This window comes from Ctenopharyngodon idella, chromosome 9 (genome assembly GCF_019924925.1).
Source record: "Ctenopharyngodon idella isolate HZGC_01 chromosome 9, HZGC01, whole genome shotgun sequence".
Classification (NCBI taxonomy): domain Eukaryota; kingdom Metazoa; phylum Chordata; class Actinopteri; order Cypriniformes; family Xenocyprididae; genus Ctenopharyngodon; species Ctenopharyngodon idella.
This window is the reverse complement of record NC_067228.1, coordinates 19719851-19740553: the sequence shown is the minus strand read 5'-3', so window position 1 is coordinate 19740553 and position 20703 is coordinate 19719851. Positions and strand designations below refer to the sequence as shown.

At 37.3% G+C, this 20703-nt stretch overlaps 2 protein-coding genes across 5 annotated transcripts in view; one reads left to right on the top strand and one right to left on the bottom strand.

The window, feature by feature from the left end:
• The window catches only part of klf12b (Kruppel-like factor 12b), a 48447-nt gene extending 37240 nt beyond the window's left edge, over positions 1–11207 (top strand). For all 3 annotated transcript variants that reach the window (XM_051904718.1, XM_051904717.1, XM_051904719.1), the window contains 2 exons: positions 5806–5963; positions 6119–11207. In XM_051904718.1, the coding sequence (XP_051760678.1) occupies positions 5806–5963; positions 6119–6300 (340 nt within the window). In that variant the 3' untranslated portion in view covers positions 6301–11207. The remainder of the gene's footprint in view (positions 1–5805; positions 5964–6118) is intronic.
• A 3907-nt stretch (positions 11208–15114) lies between these two features.
• Positions 15115–20486, bottom strand: klf5b (Kruppel-like factor 5b). Of its 2 annotated transcripts, none has more exons than XM_051904720.1 (4): positions 20238–20486; positions 18374–19181; positions 17729–17788; positions 15115–17165 (listed from the first exon to the last, which is right to left on the bottom strand). In XM_051904720.1, the coding sequence occupies exons 2-4, from the start codon at positions 19167–19169 to the stop codon at positions 16987–16989; spliced, it is 1035 nt and encodes a 344-aa protein (XP_051760680.1). In that variant the 5' UTR covers positions 19170–19181; positions 20238–20486; the 3' UTR covers positions 15115–16986. The 2 variants fall into 2 exon arrangements, with proteins under 2 accessions (XP_051760680.1, XP_051760681.1); XM_051904721.1 differs by lacking the exon at positions 20238–20486 and adding an exon at positions 19453–20229.
• Positions 20487–20703: the final 217 nt, after the last annotated feature.

The window sequence follows — 20703 nt, the reverse complement described above, 5'->3', positions numbered from 1 at the left end:
AGCAAAGTAAACTATCAGATTGAAGTGTGATTTTCACAATTTTTTCAAGGTAAATTTAGATGTCTTTCCAAAAAAGGACACCAAATAACTAAATGATATGATTTCATATAATTCATACAATTATATACACCAAAGCACCCATAAAAAAATCACAGCAAAAAAAGTTTCAGAATTCACATTGTATATGAGCTTGTTTACATTTTAGACAAGTCAAATTGCGATACTGAACAGGACCACATGGAGATGCCAAAAAAATCTAAACCAACCGCCTTGACCTGCATATATACTAAAGTACACAGCAACATACACAGGACAAATCCAAACATTATCCTGAATGTGTGTGAAAACAACGTGAATGTACTGAAATGTGTCTGTGCATAAATACAATGCGCGATCAGTGCGTCGAGAGCGCTCATACATGATTTGTTTGTGCATCAAAATAACAGACTCACACGTGCTTCTGTACATCACCGCAATCGTCTTTACTTTGATTATAATCCTCATCCATCAAAACTTTCATAGCAAGAAGCTGGTTTGCTTTATCCAGCCGAGAAACATAGTTTTCATATCATCTAGCCATATGTGGGATGTTTCGACGTTCCGTTCAAACAGGAACAGCGCGATGCGGGAGGGCTCGCGCTCTTCAGATACAATGACACAATGTGACAGAGAGTTCGTGTTTTAAAGTGAAACAGACACTGAAATGAATAATTCTCTCTGCCATCTCTGATATAATCAGCATGGACTTTAAGATCATCTAACTGCGTGACGTAAATTACGTTATGACGCAATTTCACATGCTTCCGTAATTTTTTCGCGTTAAATGCGTCAAATTATTTTAACGCGTTAAGGATTTTGATATATATATATATGCCTAGTTCTTTCATGAAACTCTAGAAGGTGCAGGCTGATGGGTCCTTAACGCAAACTGATGATATTCTCAGTGTTAACTACTGGCACATGCTGATTGGTTCATGTCACATTTGCAGCCAATGAGCTTGCTGCTCACAACATTTAAATGGCTGTTTAGCATTCACTGTAGCAGTTTGCAGCACACTTTCAGAGTTCCTCTGAAACTCTCCACCTTCCCCAGCTCCACCTATATAGATCTGCTATGGATAATTTTAAATATGCTATTTGTGCAATAGCAGTATGTCTTGCATTCGTATGTATTGGCAGTAGCAAGTTCCTGTACTTGCTCTGCAGCAGCAGCAATAATCTACAACTACAGCAACAATCAACAGCAGCAGCAATTCAGCAGCAGCAGAACTATTCCGCCAAGACCAAGTACATTAACAATGTTAAAATCTTCAGAGAGTTCTCATGTAGATATATATATATATATATATATATATATATATATATATATCTACCGGAATCTAACCCCTCTCTCTCTCTCTGGTTCTTCTCTGTCATTCCTCTCTGAAGCCTGCTTTCTCTTTGTGGGATTGCTGGACGAGATGCAGGTCTTGTTGTGACAAATGTTTATGGGAGCGTATCAGAGAACACCGTGAGCCCCGAGCAGAAAGCTTATTTCGCTTGTCACTCTGAAGGGAGAGCAGAGACAAAAGGAGTAAGAGCTCAATTCAGTCTGATTTAAAACATTTCAGAACCATTTCAGAACAATTACAGAACAATTCATACACCCCACCCCCAAACACACAGACAAAAGGACAAAGTCAGGATGAAAGGGTTATGCAGGGTTCACACAAGAGCTGTTTTGAAGGTTTAGGCATCATCTGGGTGGCAAAGCTCTGCACTGTTCTGCAGAAGGTGACGGAATTAGCATGTTACTTTTTGATGGGGAGTGATAACAGACATAGTTGTATCAGTGGCTGGACATGTAGGCTTTGATTTAAGTAAAATTGTATATAAAAGTGAAGAAAAAAAGTGCCACTGGGGTATGAAATAATAGTAGCTTGGTCCTCGTCATGCTGGGAGATGTGAGGGTTAGGCTGGGAAAATGTGGGTCCACACAACCAGGGGATCATCCTAGTAACAGCCTGGTGTTGTTGTTGCACCATACCTGACTCTAGAGGACACCTGGTGCCTGCAGGGAGGACAGCAGATGTGTGAAACTAGATGTTAGTCCTCTTGGCCAGATGTTTATTACATTATATATTTAAATTAAAGATGTATTGATAAGGGATTTAGCTGATATCAATATCTAAGGTGGGCCAATTTTTAGATTAATTACTCAAAGTTTCTAAAATAAATGTATTCAATGTAAAAATAATCAATCAATAAATAAAGTTATATACATATACACTACCAATCAAACATTTGGGCTCAGTTAGATTTTTTTTTTTAGTTAATACTTTGGTTCAGCAAGAGTCAAGGACATTAAATTGATCAAAAATGACATTAAAGAAATTTATAATACAAAAGTTTTCTATTTTAAATGCCTGTAAATGCTGAATAGGCTGCTGAAAATTCAGATTTGCCTTCACAGGAATAAATTGCATTTTAAATGTATTAAAATAGAAAACAGTTATTTTAAATTGTAATAATATTTCACAACATTACTGTTTTTATTGTATTTTTGAACAAAAGTAGAAAAAAAAGCAGCCTTGGTCAGCATAAGAGACTTGTTTCAAAAACATTTAAAAATACCGGACCTAAAACTTTGAATGGTAGTGTGTGTGTTTATATTCACTTTAATATTTAGTTTCCCTCACGTGTTTGTAAGCTGTAATTACAGCTATAGCATTTTAAAGTTTTTTTTTTTAGATGTATAGCTTTGGCTGACTGAATCAAATGATTCATTGGTCAACGTCTACTTGATTTGAGAAGGACTATAAAGGGAAGAAGCATCTGTACCTGTCAGGTGAATATGTATTTTCAAGTCATTTTTCACGAGTCAGACTACTGTATCACTATTTATGTCAGTGGCGTCCCCTCTGAAATATATCAGACTGTAAACATCCTGTGAGAGTTCGGCACTGAGTCTTTCCACTGTAAATCCTGTCACTCCCTTCATGGTCCCTCACTCCCTCCAAGCTCTCCTTCCAACATCAACCCCCTCCATTTTTATCTTGCCACCAACTTTCATTCTCACAGAAACTCTCTCTGTGACTCTCTTTCGCTCTCTTGTAATTTCTCTGAAAGAGAGAGAGAGAAAAAAAACAACCTGTTTGGCTCATTGCCTCTTTCTCGGCTTCTCTTTGTCTCCTCTTCTCAATTTCACTTCTCCCCTCCTGGGTCTCTTTCTCTCTCTCTCTTACACTCTCTGCGTGCGTTTGCTCGAGGCAGTGAGAGAGAGTTCAGCCTCATTTCTCACACATTGGCTCATTTCCGCTAGGCCTTCGCTTGGCAGCGCACCAACACCAACAGGTGACCCAGGAGCAGGGGAGAAACAGGAAGTGGGCTGCGTGTGGTGGAGACAGTTCACTGGAGGGGTTGTCTGGCTCCGCCTCCTCGGCCCTTACTGCCAGGCCCAGCCCATGCCAATCAACAAAGCAGGGGACATAGAGCTCTTATTACCTTAGAAGGGAAGGCGAGCGAGGACAATGTAATGTAATTAGGCGCTCCTCTCTGTCTCTACCTATGGGAGGAATGGAATAAAATGACTTGTACGCTCTCTCTCTTTCAAACACAGCATGTCCTCACACTTACGTGGCTCTCTGCTCTTCTCCAACAGTTCAGTGAGCTCATTGGTTGATATCATGTACAAATCCTCTCAATGAGAGCCAGCTTTACAGTCTGAAATAAGGCCCACCGTCTGGAATGGCAATAATTCATTTTCCCACAGCAATCACAACAGACAGTGTGCTAATACTGTAGTTTTATTCATCTGATCCTATAATATTGTTATAATATTGATTTGGAATAAGTATGTAAAGACATTTTCTTGGATTTTACTGACAGCAAACTAACAAGCAACAAATGTCACATCCCTGTAAGAATTATGCCTTGTTTTGTAAGATAAAAAATGTCATGTTTTTTTGGCTTTTGATCAGTTATTGTACCATCAAAATGCAGCAGGCTTACAGCGCCATCTAGTGATACATTTTGAGTAGAACATTAGCAATAAGTCAAATAACTTTTTAAAAGTTAAGTTAATAATCAGTAAAATATTGCTTAGTGAATACATTTATTTTTTCTTACAGTTTACACATATATAATACTATGTAATATATATATATATATATATATATACTCACCAGCCACTTTATTAGGTACAGCTGTTCAACAGAGAATGATCCGAAAAAGAGAAAAATATCCAGTGAGCGGCAGTTCTGTGGCCAAAAATGCCTTGTTGATGCCAGAGGTCAGAGGAGAATGGCCAGAATGGTTTGAGCTGATAGGAAGGCAACAGTAACTCAAATAACCACTCGTTATGACTGAGGTATGCAGAAGAACATCTCTGAACGTACAACACGTTGAACCTTGAAGCAGATGGGCTACAGCAGCAGAAGACCACACCAGGTACCACTCCTGTCAGCTAAGAACAGGAAACTGAGGCTACAACTCGCACGGGCTCACCAAAATTGGACAATAGAAGAATGGAAATACGTTGCTTGGTTTGATGAGTCTCGATTTATGCAGCGACACTCAGATGGTAGGGTCAAAATTTGGAGTGAACAGCATGAAAGCATGAATCCATCCTGCTTTGTATCAATGGTTGAGGCTGGTGGAGGTGATGTAATGGTGTGAGGGGTATTTTCTTGGCACACTTTGGGCCAGCGTTTGAACGCCACAGCCTACCTGACTATTGTTGCAGCCAACAAATCTGCAGCAACTGCATGATGCAAAATCTATGAGCAATGTTTCCAGCACCTTTTTGAATCTATGCCTGAGGAATTATTGTAGTTTTGATGGCAAAAGGGGGTCTAACCTGGTACTGGCAAGATAGAAAAATAATTAAGTGGCTGGTGAGTGTGTGTGTGTGTGTGTGTGTGTGTGTGTATATCTATCTATCTATCTATCTATCTATATATATATATATTCAGCAATAATGTGCATCAAATTGATTAAAAGTGACAGTAAAGACATTTATAATGTTTTAAAGGATTTGTATTTAAAATAAATGCTGTTCTTCTGAACTTTCTATTCATTAAAATAATCCTGGGGAAAATGTATTACGGTTTTCCACAAAAATATTAAGCAGCATAACTGCTTTCAACATTTTCTAATGATAAAAAATGTTTCTTATGCAGCAAATCATAATATTAGAATGATTTCTGAAGAATAACATGACACTGAAGAGTAGCCTAATGGCTTTGCCATCAAAAGAATAAATTACATTTTAAAATATATTAAATTTGAAAACCAATTTTAAATTGTAATAGCAGTTCAAAATATTATTGTTTTTCTGTATTTTTGATCAAAGAGACTTCTTTCAAAAACATAAAAACATTATTAGCAACATTATTAGATTGTGAGGAACACTCAAAAAAAAAAACATTTCTTGCCACTGTTTACTTCTTATTGCATTATATTAAGATGGCAAACATTTACAGCTCAGGTAAAATATAATTTCCTTTGCTTTGACGCAGAGATTCACCACTCTGGGAGCACTGCTGCTGAAAATCAGTGCTTGAAACGCTGCTGTGTTATACAATATTGCACTGTCATAATAAAACTTGACGCATGGAAATACGTGGTCCATATCTTAAGTAGCATACTACAGCTTTAAAAAGTTTTTCTATCATGTTACCACATGGTGGCAGCAGTTAGCTTGCATACATGCTGCTGTCTCAAGTATTTTGTTTAGGATGCTGAATAAGTTAGTTTGCTATTTCCTGCAACATTGTAATGCTTTATACAGTGTGATTAAAATGCCTCTCTCTCTCTCTGTCTCAGTTCCATGTCACCATTCAGTATTGAGAGCATTCGACGGCCACAGCCACCTGAATCTCCAGACTCCAAGAAAAGACGTATCCACAGGTGCGACTTTGCAGGCTGTAATAAAGTTTATACCAAGAGCTCCCATTTAAAGGCACACCGGAGGACACACACAGGTAAGTGAGCACACAAATGCAGTCTATACACATAGTTTCATTATCAATTTATCTGATTTTGGTGGATTCTAGTTAACCAGCGTGATTGATTCAGATATTTCCAAAATTGCATCGGTGTTTCTTTCTGCTTAAGTGTGATCCATTATCTTCACCAGGTGAGAAGCCATACAAGTGCACCTGGGACGGCTGCACATGGAAGTTCGCCCGCTCGGACGAGTTGACACGACATTACCGTAAACACACAGGGGTCAAACCCTTTAAGTGTGGGGACTGCGACCGAAGCTTTTCCCGCTCAGACCATCTGGCCCTGCATCGTCGCAGACACATGCTGGTCTGAACCAACTCACTCACACACACGGGAGAGCTGGATCTCCCCCAATAGTGTTCAGCTGGGCTGGATACAAAAACGGCCATCCCTGCCCCTGAGAAAGAAAGAGAGAGAGGATAAAAGAGCAAGTGAAAGAGGAGTACAATGCTTTCCCCACATTTGCAGAGCTAAACAGGGTCCATTCAGGGAGGGAGGAGGCTCATCTACAGGCCAGAAACATTTGAAGTCCAGGATGTTGATTGTCTCATGTGTGTTCAAAGGAATATTTCACTCGGACAAACTCGGTTTGTCTTCTGATTTTTCCCATTCTGAATCATCCTTGCGTTCTGTTTAAACATGGCTGCTTCTCAGTCAACATCTACAATGTGAAGAAACGCAGAGTGGAATGGCTTTACGTGTTGTTCTGGCAGATGCAAAGGGGAGCTTGCCCGGGAATTGTATGGTTGCACAGTTTTTTACATTTACCTTTTTGTGGAACATCAAGAGCCAGAAGGATCTGTGAAGGATCGTGCAGTTCTTCTGATGACGGAGACTTTGGGCCAGTGATTCCTGAGGTTTCAGAGGGTTGCCATTTACAGGTCAACATACCAGCGAATGAGATTACACAAAAAAAACAACCTATATTTTGGGTCATTATATCTTTTGTTACCCCCCAACAGTTGATTTTAAATTGAAATTGATTCGATTTGATAAACAGACAAAACGTGTGGGCTTCTGCAGTCCACGATCCAAATTTGTCTTTATTACATCACACCGACTCACTAATTAGAGTAAATCTGGATAATGAGGGTCTACTCAGACAGGTAGCTTGTGGTAGAAGAGCAATATACTCATTCTGAGCACCAGATGGGTGAGCTGGTATGGCTTTCACCCTTATACAGTACGTACTTATCTATCTACTTACTGTACATATCTATCCATTTATCTGTCTCTATCTATCTATCTATCTATCTATCTATCTATTAAGTACGTACTTACATCAGGTGGCTTTTAAACACAGAAAAATCTTTGGGTTTCTACCAATGCCGCTTTGTTTTCTATAATTCAGATACCTCTTCTATTTATAGTGGATTTCTAGCTGGCAGATTTTGGAGGTGAAGTCACTCACAACTTTGTACAATATGCAGAGGAATTCTCTTGTTGAATATCCTCTGTTTTCTTTTCCTTTTGTGAGATTGCTTTTGGACTATGACGCCTAGATGTAATTCATGGTCAGTACTTACTGAAGTACTCTAAGTATTGTGTTAATTCTTCAGTTAAAGTTTTTGAAAACATCAGTGTATCCATTTTTTGTAATTATTTTGAAAACACTTTAATTAGTTAATGCATTAGGTAACATTGAACTAACAATGTATGTACACTACTGTTCAAAAGTTAGGTGTCTAGAAGTGTTTTGTAAAAGAAGTTTCATATAACATATGTTCATCAAAAATACAGTAAAACAAAAATAATGTAAATTAATGTTACAAATTAAAATGACTGTTTTCTAATTTAATATATCACGTATTTATATTTAATATAAAATGTAATTTATTCCTGTGATGGCAAAGCTGGAATTTAAACATTACTCCAGTCTTCAGTGTCACATGATCCTTCAGAAATCATTCTGATATGCTGATTTGATGCTCATTTATTATTATTATCATCAGTGTTGAAAATAGTTGAGCTGCTTAATATTTTTGTGGAAACCCTAATACATTTTTTTGTATACTATTTGTTGAATAGAAAGTTTAAAGGAACAGCATTTATTTAAAATTAAAATCTTTTGTAACAGTATTACTATTTTTACTGTCACTTTTGATCAATACACCCTTGCTGAATAAAGGTATTAATTAAAATAAAATCTTACTGACTCCAAACTTTTGAATGGAAGTGTGCAGCACAACAATATTTCAAGCATTTATAAATCAAGGTGAACGGTAAATCATAAATATACAATTGTTCTGTTCATGATGTGTTATACAATTCGTGTTTGTTCTTGATAGAGTACTGTTAGTTTAAACAACTCGAAATAATTAGTGTATGTAAAAAATTAACCCAGATTAATGAGTGCTATTGAAGTGTTATTCATGGTTAGTTTATAATTTCTGATGTATTAACTAATTTTAAAATTGAGCCTTATTATAAAATGTTACCAATGTTTTTCCACCCACACATATCTTCGCGTCATCCTCGCGCCACACCATTGGAACAATCCCCAAAGTGACCAGTAGAGGGCAGCCAGTGAGCTACATTTCAAAAGCGATCTCCGAAAGCCTCTCTTTTTTCTCTTTTTCTTCTTTTTAAATATTCTTTATGCATTCTAATGTTGGAGATGTTGGAAAGTGATTGAAATATTTACTGAGCCATATCTGTTCATATTAGAATTTGTTCTGTTTAGTTAAGAAATGTCTCCTATCTATCTATCTATCTATCTATCTATCTATCTATCTATCTATCTATCATCTATCTATCGAGGTATTTCTTAACTTATATATATAGACACACTACACTAACCAAGATACTCAAAAGAAGCAATATGCCACACTTGTGTGAATACAAGTATTTTTTCTTTTTCTTTTTACATATACTGTATCCTGATAAATCCACTGTACGTTCCATGATCATGTTCATGTTAAAGTATAAGTTTTCACTGTCTAAGTTCTGTTTCTGAAAGGACATCTTCTGTCCCTGTGATCCATATGCACTTTCAAGCGGCTACAGAAAGCCATGTGATCGCTTCTCAGATGATTAGAAATGACTAGAATTTACATTCAGAAGGTCCACCTGACTACATGCACAGACAGATCAGGTGATCAAACACACTGACTAAATCAACAATCAATTACACAGTTGCTGGGGCATGTAGAGACTTTTCGTCACCAACAAAAGGAAACTAAACTCAAATGCTGTGAAAGGAAACATGTCAATAGAAACATTCTTTACTTAGTAACCGTTTGTTCGTTAGAGACGACCAATCAATTTCGAGCATTGTTTGTTTGTTCGTTCATTCTGAAGTATTATGATCCACCATGTTTTATGTTCCTTACTATGTATTTGTGTACACACGTGGGTATTCTGTTGTATATGGGCTTGAACATAACATGAGCACCTTGTTTTTATGAAGTATGGAAGTAATTATTTTAAGATAGATGTGACATTAATCACCAATGTATCTTATCATCATATTCTGTATTTTGAAGCGTGTCTGTAATGTGGGGCACTTCATCTGCATATGACTATTTTCTGTACAAAAAAAATACTTTTAAAGATGTTGTAATATATGTGAAAGTGAAAAGATATTGCTCCGTTTTACAGGCTGTAAATACCTATCCAAATAGGGCTTTTTTAAAACACAAGGGATTATCTTTATACGTAATATGCAGATTTTTCAGAGACATTCATTTAGCTAATATAAAGAAAAGTGTTCAGCTGTTCTATGTGTGGGAGGACAATGAAGGCTTGTCATCTTAAAGAGATAGTTCAGCCAAAACTGAAAAATCTGTCATCATTTACCCACAATCATGTCGATCGAAATCTGTATGACTTCCCTCTGAACACAAAAGAAAATATTTTGATTTTTTTTTTGACCTCACTGACTTTCACATTTATAAATGTATAGATATAGATTGTGTTCTACAGAAAAAAAGAAATCATACAGGTTTGAGATGATGTGGGTGAGTAAATGTTGACAGAATTTTCATATTTGGCTGAATTATCTTTGTAAACGCACATGTAGGACCGGTTCAAGCCCCACTCTGAGCAGGCTGAGCAAAACCGGTTGCAGTTGCATGCCATTTTTATAAACAATCAAAATTAAATGTTCATTACAGTATTCAGGCAAAGCTGCCTCATTTTTAGAAACTATTTTAATGTTTTTATACTGACTCTAAAAATGTGAATAAAGTAAAAACCCAATGAAAAGTGTGTTTCCAGCACAGTATTCAAGAGTCATGAGCAACAAATTTAGTGATTAATATTCTACCGGTAAGATTTCAGAAAAATGAAGGATTGTTTTACTCAATTCTGCATTACTTTCCCTCCCCTTTGACATTCTTATGTTTTTTTGTGGCATAATTTTGCAAAGGCAAACAGGGTCAAAGTTATGCAATAATGACGAGTGCCTAGTATTATTAAGATTCCCACATACAGGAAGTTAATCACTCAGACATGACACAAAGATCTGTTCTTTTAAAATGCACTGAGCCTTATGAACCATTTTGAAGCTGTAAATATCCCAGTTGGTGTTTGTTGAACATTCTTTATGTGTCTCCTATGGAAGCTGCATAAGATTTATATGGAAGGACACATTTGCTTAAATAAACAGGACTCCGGTTTACCTCTGACTTCATAAAGTCGTGCGAACTTCTCATGTGCCCCCAGTTATGGAAATCGAGCAGAAAAATATTCTGAATGTTAAGACACTGGTGGTACGGCGTAATAATTCCTCCGTGAACAGCATTTCCCCCCTTGAGTCTCTGTAAAATATTACCTTTGTTTATGTATTTACTTTACTTTCTTTGGAATCAAGTATTTACTCAATGGCCTTTGTTTCTTGTTTTGCTGATATTCTGTAATTATCTTTCTTGTATTTATGTATAGTGTGTGTATTGTAAATATATTCAGAGCTTTTTTTGGTTTTATTGTAAAGTTGTGATATTTTTCCCTGCTAAACTTCAGAGGGATTCCCTTCACATTGGATCCTGTTGGAGGATGTCACGTCCCGATCGTTTCAGAGGTTAAAAGTGTTTCAGCTTTATTTTGCTTCTCCAGAAGTTGTCTAAATATTCTGTGCTTTTTGCTATTCTCTGTATTTTCTTTCTTTTTTTTTTTCTCCAGAAGATTGAGCTGTGAATTGAAATTGAGGTTACACATTATACTTGTTTGATAATCTAATTGGAGGCATGGAAGTTAATAAACTTGCATTTTGTATGGAACACATTGGCATAAAGTCATGTATTTACATTTACTTTACATTGACATTTCAAAACTGTTAATAGAATAAAGATGTTCAGTCCTGAATCCTGAAAAATTAGCATTTTTGTCCCATTGTTTCCCATGAGAATTTTATAGCATTTGGATTTGAGTAAAATTATAACATTATGAAAGTTGCTAAAAAGCTAAGTACTAAATCTACCATATTTAAAAAACATTGAAATTCCTGAGGAACACTTATGCACTGTAAAAAATTTTTTTCGTGATTTGTTATCACAACCTTTTTTCTTTTGTCAAATCAACTTGGATAATTAATGTAGTTCAGATAACATAATATTTTGAGTTTCTGTTGATTAAACCAGTCGCCTTCATTGTATTAACTCATTTTTTTTAATTTCAATGAACTCAAAATTTTAAGGCAACCAGGTAACTTACTTTTTTAAGTTAAACCAACAATTCTTTTTTACAGTGTGGCAATTTAGTGTTATGGCATAGACAACAAATTGACATCATGACTGAACAGCTCTACAGAACAGAAAATGAACACTACCAATTTCTTTTTTGAAAGTCACATTTCTAGCATTTGTAAAACTGCATTCTTCCATCTTAAAAATATACCTAAAATACGACATATGCTCTTAATGACAAATGCGGAATAGTTAGTTCATGACCTCAAGGCTAGATTATTGTAATGCTCTACTGGGTGGTTGCTCCGCACACTTAACCTGCAGCGTTCCACTGTATGGCCCAAGGTACACATACCTTTCAAAAGAGACCAAAACCATGCATATACAGCATGCAATTTACTTTGGGTATGCCAAATATTTTTAGGTGTTCAGGCAAATTTTACAGGAATGCTATAAGGGGTTAATAAACAAACTCCAGCTGGTCCAAAACTTAGCAGAGTTTTTACTAGAACCAGGAAGTATGACCATATTAGCCCAGTTCTGTCAACACTGCACTTATATAGTGCGTTGTATACATTTTAAAATTTTGCTAATTACTTACAAAGCACTAAATGGTTTAGCTCCCCAGTATTAAGCGAGCTATTAACGCATTATAGTCCTTCATGGAAATCAAGATTCTGGCCAGTTGATAATATCTAGAATATCAAAATCAACTGCATGCAGGTGGTAGATCCTTTTCCTATTTAGCACCCAAACTCTGAAATAGTCTTCCTAGCATTGTTCAGGAAGCAAACACACTCTGTCAGTTTAAATCTAGACTAAAAACACATCTCTTTAACCTGGCATACACATAAAACATACATTTCTATTTTCAAATCAGTTAAATGATTGTTAGGAACCGGGAACACTTCCCATAACATCCGATGTACTTGTTACATCATAAGAAGAATGCCATCTATGCTATTATTAGTCTCTCTGTTTATCCCAAGGTTACGAGATGGTCCTCACTGCAGAACATGAAATCCAGGGGGCGAGGCTGGATCCAGATCCAACTCCTCGCACTTTACATATCCCCTAAACCTCCACTCCCTGATCCCTAAATCTACCCATCCTCACCCCCTGGATCTGGATCCAACTCCTCCCACTTTACATCTCGTGTTCTGCAGTGAGGAGCTACTGGAGGTTACTGCAGTCCAGGCAGATAGTCCCGATCCAGGCAATCTCCAGATCAGATGGTGAATCTGCACCTATAGAAACGACTATATCTCAGCCCTGAAGTGTCAGTAGAGATTGTGTCAACGAGACAATCCCCTGTGAAGGCCTCATCGACACAGCAGCCATCGGCACAGATCCTCAGCAAAACCCGTCTCCATACCGGCGTGATGAACCCGATCTTCAACCAGATGGAACTGGATGAAATATTTTGAATGCTCCAACATTGGCTCCAATCCCAATCTGACTTCTGACTTGTGATGAACCCTGAATCATAATCATAGTGTCCGTTTGTTGGCCAGAGTAGAACTGGCCCCCTGACTGAGCCTGGATTCTCCCAAGGTTTTTGTCTCCATTCTGTCACCTGATGGACTTTGGGTTCCTTGCCACTGTCATCTTTTGGCTTGCTTAGTTGGGGACACCTACTATTTCAACAATATTATATAGATGAAATGCACTAAATTAATAACTGATTATTTTACAGTGGAACTAAATCAACACTGAACTGACTCAAGCTAGAATTTTCTTCTAGAGCTGCTGTACAGCCGGAACAAACTTTGTTGCATAATTTTCCTGTTATCACTGTAAAGCCGATTTGAAACAATCTGTATTGCAAATATATTATAAAATATATAAAGCGCTATATAAATAAAGGTAACTTGACTATTTAAAACAAATGTTGTTCTTTTGAACTTTCTATTAAAGAATCCTGAAAAAAAATGTATCATGGTTTCCACCAAAATATTAAGCTGTCCAACTGTTTTCAACATAAGAAATGTTTCTTCAGCACCAAATCAGCATATAAGAATGATTTCTTAAGGATAATGTGACACTGAAGTCTGGAGTAATGGGAGTAACATAGGAATAATTACATTTTAAAATAGAAATGTAATATTTCACAATATTACTGTATTTTTGATTAAATAAATGCAGTCTTGGTGAGCATAGGAGACTTTAAAAAATGTAAAACATTTGAAGGGTTGTGTATTTATCTGAGATCAGGGCCTTTATAAGACTATAAACACAGAATTCTGTGTAAATAATGCTTTGAGTCAGATGAACAATGCATGGAATTACTGCATTTTTGTGTCACGTGAAACATTTCCATTGATATTGCTTTCATACCAGTGAGATTTTCCCTTAAGGGTATGAGCAACATCACAGTGTTCCTATAAGTGCTTTCAGTAAATGGCATTCACTAAAGAGGATCACAGCTTAGCTACTGTTTGATCCATACTCTCATCTGCAAAGATCATCTAAATGTCAGGTCAAATAGAGAATTAAACTATTGTTCCTTTCCATGAAAGAAAATAAATGAGTTCCCTATTGACATAAGGCTTTTCAAAGAAACATGAAGGCATTGGCTTCACGATAACAATCTTCCTCAGAGACAAAGCAGTTGGGATGATTCCAGTCGTGTTTAAGAAGTATTATCTAACATAAAGATTTTTAAAGTTATTAGCAGCAATCACTAATAATAATAAAAACATCACTCTCTTTGGCCAGTGAGTTTTCACATTGAGGTGCAATGTGAATGTGCTGAATTAGCATGCAGCTAGCATGCTAACCTCTGCTAAAATGTTTAAAGAAGCCACAGAAAAAAAAACCTCACTATAAGCTGGACAATACTGACCTCAAAAGTACAAATTGTCTTGAACTTTGTTTGGAAGTTGTATTTTTATTTGATAAAGACTACATGTTTCTGTCTTATGACTTAGCAATCTTCTGAAGTTACAATACATTAACATGTAGTTCATTCAGTTGACTGTTTTGGTGTATTTGTTCCGGTGTGGGCCTGACTGTTATTTATTTCTGGATGATAGCATCAGTATCTATCACTAAAGAGGGGAAAAATTTGTGAATTACTCATGTTCAGAATCGGCTGCTTATGTAAGAACTGATTCAGAAAATAACATACACCCTAACGATGAAAAGAATGCATTGTGAAAACATCAGGTTATTTCCATGACTGAGACCTTTCTGCAGTTATTCAAGTGATTTGTATAGTCAAGATAATTATAGTATCAATTTAATTGGGTGTTACCACTCAACACTATCAACTTTTTTTACTCAGCGACTTAAAATCTGACAGCCAGTATTAGCAACTGGAACCACACCTCCAATTATTCACCTAATCACATGTGAGCCAGGACGACGGGACACTCCAGTTTAACCCGACAGACTAAGACTTTAAAGATTTGCCTCTGTATTAAGTCTAATAACAGTAATGATATACATACTTAACATTAACTGTACTTATCTAAGTACTGCAAATTAGAGCGATTAGAGGGAGTGTTTAACATTTTAATCGTAAGCAGTCTGAACCTTTAATTACAGCAATTAAGAGTTTTTCTCTTTCAGTTTTGGTCACAAAATGAAGAACTTCTAGTTACAAATCTTGAATAGAGCAATTCCACTCTCTTTAACACATATAAACAATGTGGATTCTCGTATGACATTAACTCAGATAAAAACAAACTCAATAAGTCCTCGGTCTACTTTACTTCCATCTCAATAACAATGTCAGCTTGTCATCTGTAATGAGTCCCTTCTGTTATGCATTTACAATCTCTGAAAAATAAGGCGGAAAATATTTGTATCACTGTAATGGAAAATAAGAGGTTTTATGAGGCCACACATACAGATGTAACACACCAAAAGCCAAACTAACTAACGTAAACAATCATCTGCCACATTGTTCCACATAATGCAGCCATTTAGAGCACTATTAGTTCGATTTTTAAAACCACTTCCCAGTAACCCGTTGCACATTTCATGTGATTGTTGAGTTACATTTTATAAAATAGAAATGAAAAAAAAATCTGTGCAAAATAAATACACGTCATATGTACATTTAAAGCTATCATTTATCCCAAACAAATGCATAGTAAGGAAAAATAAACAACTATGGAAGTAATCGATATCCAACCTGTCCTCTTGCCAGGAAAAATACAGCATTTGTACCACTTATTGCATTTCAGTAAAACACAGGAATTAACATAAAGGAGTTCAATCAATCTTCAGATTGTGCTCTTTCAAACATTTTGCCGACGTAAAGCGAATCCTCTTCGACACATATCATAGTTTGGACTGAATCCAACTCTTTGGTGTTCTGAAGCTACATTTAATTTTCTAATTACCCGGCAAATTTCTGAAGCACTGTTTCTTATCAAGTGCTGCTTCTAAGAGACCTTAATGCATTGTGACTCAGCGTTCGTGGCTCACATTCTCATGACTGTTCTGCGGTTTGGTTCTACAACCAAAAATACGACTCTATCTTGATATTATTTACCTTGTGATACAAGTACGAGTAGTCACTTACAGGAATATTATGGGTTCAATAAAAGTTAAGCTCGGGTGACAGAACTAGTGAGACCAGAATACTCAATTTCAATGGGGCCAATTTGTAAATGTTAAAATTCTCAGTGTTTCAATTGTATAGCCACAAGACGTAAAGAATGTTTTAACATGATTTTAGTGTGATTTTAGGTAACTTTGTTACCATGTCAACGCAACTTCAAGAACCCTAAAACGACCATAAAAATTTTACAGCTCAAATAATTCACAAATTTTAACAGAAGAATTAATGTAAGTGCTTTTATAAAATTATAAGCTTCAGATTTCAAATTGGCCCCATTCACTTCTATTATAAGTGCTTCAGCGTAAACTTGATTTTTTATATATTTTTTAAGTAAACAAGGAACAAATTGTAACTATTTTTGTGTTAATCAACATTATGCCACAAACGATGTCGATTAAGCTTAGCTTATTATTAAACCTAGAATATTCCTTTATAGTGGAGTAAAACTGCCCACAACATCTTGCACATTGTATATTTTACATGGCACCTCAATTCTACAAGGTAAAAAAGGCACATTAAAAGTAGTTATGTCATAAATTATGACCTCAAAGTATGCAGACAAACGAAGAAACAAACAAACATGTCAAAAGAATGTCCCATCTGGCAAATGAGCCAAGTTCTCATCAATTAGCTGGTTTTGTGACCACAGGAGCCGTACCGACGGCAGGGTTTGGTCCTGTTGTACCTGATGAACTGCCAAAACCCAAGATTAACCAACACACCCAAATCCTAATTAGTATCATCAACAGAGGTCCTGATAGCCCTCCCGTGGCACCGTCAGAACAATGAGAGCGGGCGGCTCTAGTTCTGGTGTCTTTTCATGTGGAGGGCCAGGTGGTCCGATCGGGAGAAGCAACGGCTACATACGGCGCACTGGAAAGGTTTGGCCCCCGTGTGCTTCCTGAAGTGGCGCGTTAGCTCGTCAGAACGGGCGAAGCGCCAGTCGCACCCCTCCCATGAGCACTTGTATGGCTTTTCGCCTGCAATAAAACACAGGCCAATACACTTTGAGGGGAGAGCACCATCACATTTTCGTAGAATAAAATGGTGTACTGCAAAATATTGGCAAGAAAAGGTCTTTCTATTGAGTCATCCTAATGGGCTGCACACAATAACATACAGCGTGACTAGTATTATCTGATTCACAAACAAATTACACTTTTAATCTGGTTCTTTTTAGTGAACCACATACATAGAGCATAGCCACTGTAGTCCCATTTATGATCAAATGACTCTTATGAGCCAGTCCTTTTAATGAATCATTCAAAAAGACTCACAAGGAATCGTTTGAATCAGTCTCATGGATCATTCACTGAATTAACTCACCAAAACTGTCAGAGAAGTTACTGAATCATCATCAAATTATCGTTACTTTCAGTGATGGAAATTTTTACATGAGAGAACTTGTGAATCAGAATCAAATCACTAAATCTGCAATTCTGTTTAGTTAACTTTATTGAACTATTGTATGATAGTAATATCACACTGACAATTGTGTGAACAGCTCTGCTGTCTCTGTGATATTGCTTATTTAAAGTCTTACCTGTGTGAGTACGTAAATGGGCCTTCAAATGTGAAGACTTGGTGTAGACCTTCTTACATCCTGACAAATAATACATTAAATGTTAGTATATATCATAACCTTTACCATTAAAGCTTATATACATTGGAACATTAAAGGGATAGTTCATCTAAAACCAGTATGACTTTCTTTCTTCTGTGGAACACAGAAGAAGATATTTAGAAAAATGACTCAGTGTTTTTCATCCATAACAAAAGTCAAAGAATTTCTTCAAAATATCTTCTTTTGTCTTCCACAGAAAAATAAAGTCATTCAGGTTTGGAATGAGATGAGGGTGAGTAAACAGTGACAAAATTTTCATTTTTGGGTGAACTATTGCTTTAACATGCTGGCTAGCTCTGACTTGTCCAGCAGCCTCGTATACAAAGTCAAAAGGTTTCACCATTGTGTCCTAAGCCTCTTAGTCAGTCCAACCTAGAGATCGGTAATTGCCAGATGTTTAGTCATGTCAGCCCACATCTATTCAACAAATCACCCGAATAGCCATTTAAGCCTGCTCTGCATCATATGTGTGGACAAAGCTGTGGCTTCCTTCTAAGGCCTTCAAATAAAGTGTATACTATATATTCACATTCTCAAGTGTCTAGATGCTAAATTCAATCTCACCGGGTACATCGCAGTGATGTATCCTCCTTTTGTCTAGATCGGGATTGTTCCTGCGGTTGTATTGGGCAGGTACTGCTTGTGTTTGAACAGAAAGTGCTGGTCCAGGGGTAAGACACGCCATTTTAGATGCCATGCTGGCAGCATACGACGGAGGTGGCGATAAGTTCTGTATGAGTTCTTTCCTCCTGTCTGGACTGCCCGGTTCTGAGTTGGGAGGGGAGGGTGGTAGATAGGCCGCCCTCTTCTGAGGATGCTGACCAAACTGGGCAGGTAGAGAATATCCACTGCTGCCCATATTACAAAGAGATCTTTCTGCAACATGATTGGGCGGTGGGTGAATACCATTATAAGTCGACATCGGAGGGCATGCGGCATTGTGGGAATCTGTGCAAGAGTGGCCTCCAGGCACATTGGGCTCAAGCTCCGAATTCAACAGCTGAAACAGCGGAACTTCTGGGAATTCGAGGGACGGCGTCTCGTGCTTGATGTAAACATTGTTACCCGTTTCCGCAGCTGGGCTGTAGAGGTTCGTGTACTCTGTGTGCGTCATGGCGGGCGCAGCGGAGCCGTGGCAGCTGGAGTAGTTGAAAGACGAATGCACCGGTTCCGTCTTTATCTGTGTCGTTGCGGAGCGAACGGGTCTGCACATGCCGGTTCGTAGATAGGTGACGTCAGGTAAGAAAACATTCATGTTTATGCTGTATGGCGCGCCTTGGTCCATCGTCAGGGAATTGTCTTGACAAAACTTCTTATGGTCTGATAACACGTGAAACTGAGGCGGCAGGTATCCATCCATGTCTTGTCTGATCTGAGGGATAGAAAAAATTAGGTTTTCATTCACCACAAATTGCACAAAAACATAAAAATTCAAGTTCGTTTAGCTATTTCCAACAATAATCCTTGAAATTGTAATATTGATCAAGGTTTAGCTGCTTAGCATGGACCTGTCAGCCAGTAGATACTGTAACTGTAATCTAATGGTATTCTACCAAAACAATATTTTAACATTGCAAACATTTTATTATATTATACTTTTACCAATATCCAGTTCTTTTTTGAAGACTTTTAAAAGCACAAACCGTGTGTCGTCTTTCACATCACAGTTCAGGAAAGTCGCTCAGTGAAGGTTTTGGGACTGTGTGCGTTCTTATGGTCCCATCAGCATTGACATGACACTCTACAGTCATTAGTCACATGGTATTTACGACTCAGCTGATTGGCTCAAAACACTGCATATTTCCAGCCAAGCAACTGCCATTGACATGGGAAAGCTAATGGACAGTTTTCTCCACTTATTATATATACCTCTTTGGCATGAATCCTTTAAGATTTCTAGTAAACAATGTAGAAATTCCTGAGAATTACAAAACAAGTTCAGAGGAATGCATTTCTATTATATTCACCTGTACAGCAGAACCACACTCTCAAACTCAAAGATCAACTCAAACTTAGAAACATTCCTGTCATTTTTGGGGCAACAAGTCAGCTCGTGTGCATGTCTAAATACACTAGTCTTGTTGCTACCTTACACCGAAGAAGGAACCCCCTTGCAAGCTCTCTCTCTCTATCAGCCATCCATAAACTAGGAAATACTCCATCTGAATTTAGAGCCTACAGCTGCTCTGCTGTTATGGAGTTTTCAGATTAAGGTCAGTGCAGAGTTCAGCACAATTCATCCAGCATGCTTTATATATATGCTATAACGTACTGGAGAACACCATTAGAAAACATTACTATATTAAATGTAAGCTGTGCAGCGATCAGTTACGCTTTAGAGCAAAAGCATAAATAACACTGGCATTTCGGAAAGCATGGAACCCAGCGCTGTTTACCAATGTAACATGCGATTACAGATTCACTCTACCAGAATGTGATGCTTTGATGGACTGTCATTAAATCCACTGTAATCGTCCTCTCTCAATTCCTCGCTCAGTTCTTAGAGGTGTTTTATTCTAGCCGTGGATCCTGCTCAACAAAGCGTTGCCCATAACCGCATGTCCTCCGCTGAAATAAACTGGAGATCACGTCATTCAATATGCCGCAAATGAAAACGACACGACAGACAGCCAGAGATGTCAAGCGCTTTACGCGTTTGACAAGACAAATTACGCAACCGCCTCGTTTCAATGCCTCAAAACGGGGCGGGGCTTTGTCATCATACATTTAGTAATTCACCCAAACAGGTTTTCAGGATGTGTAATAGCCTAGTAAAGAAAAAGAAACATGGTCGTGCACTGTAAAAAATAAAAACGTAAAATAATAATATTCATTATTTTTATTATTAATAAAACTGGTCGCTGTAGTTGCCAGAACTTTACAAATACAGACAT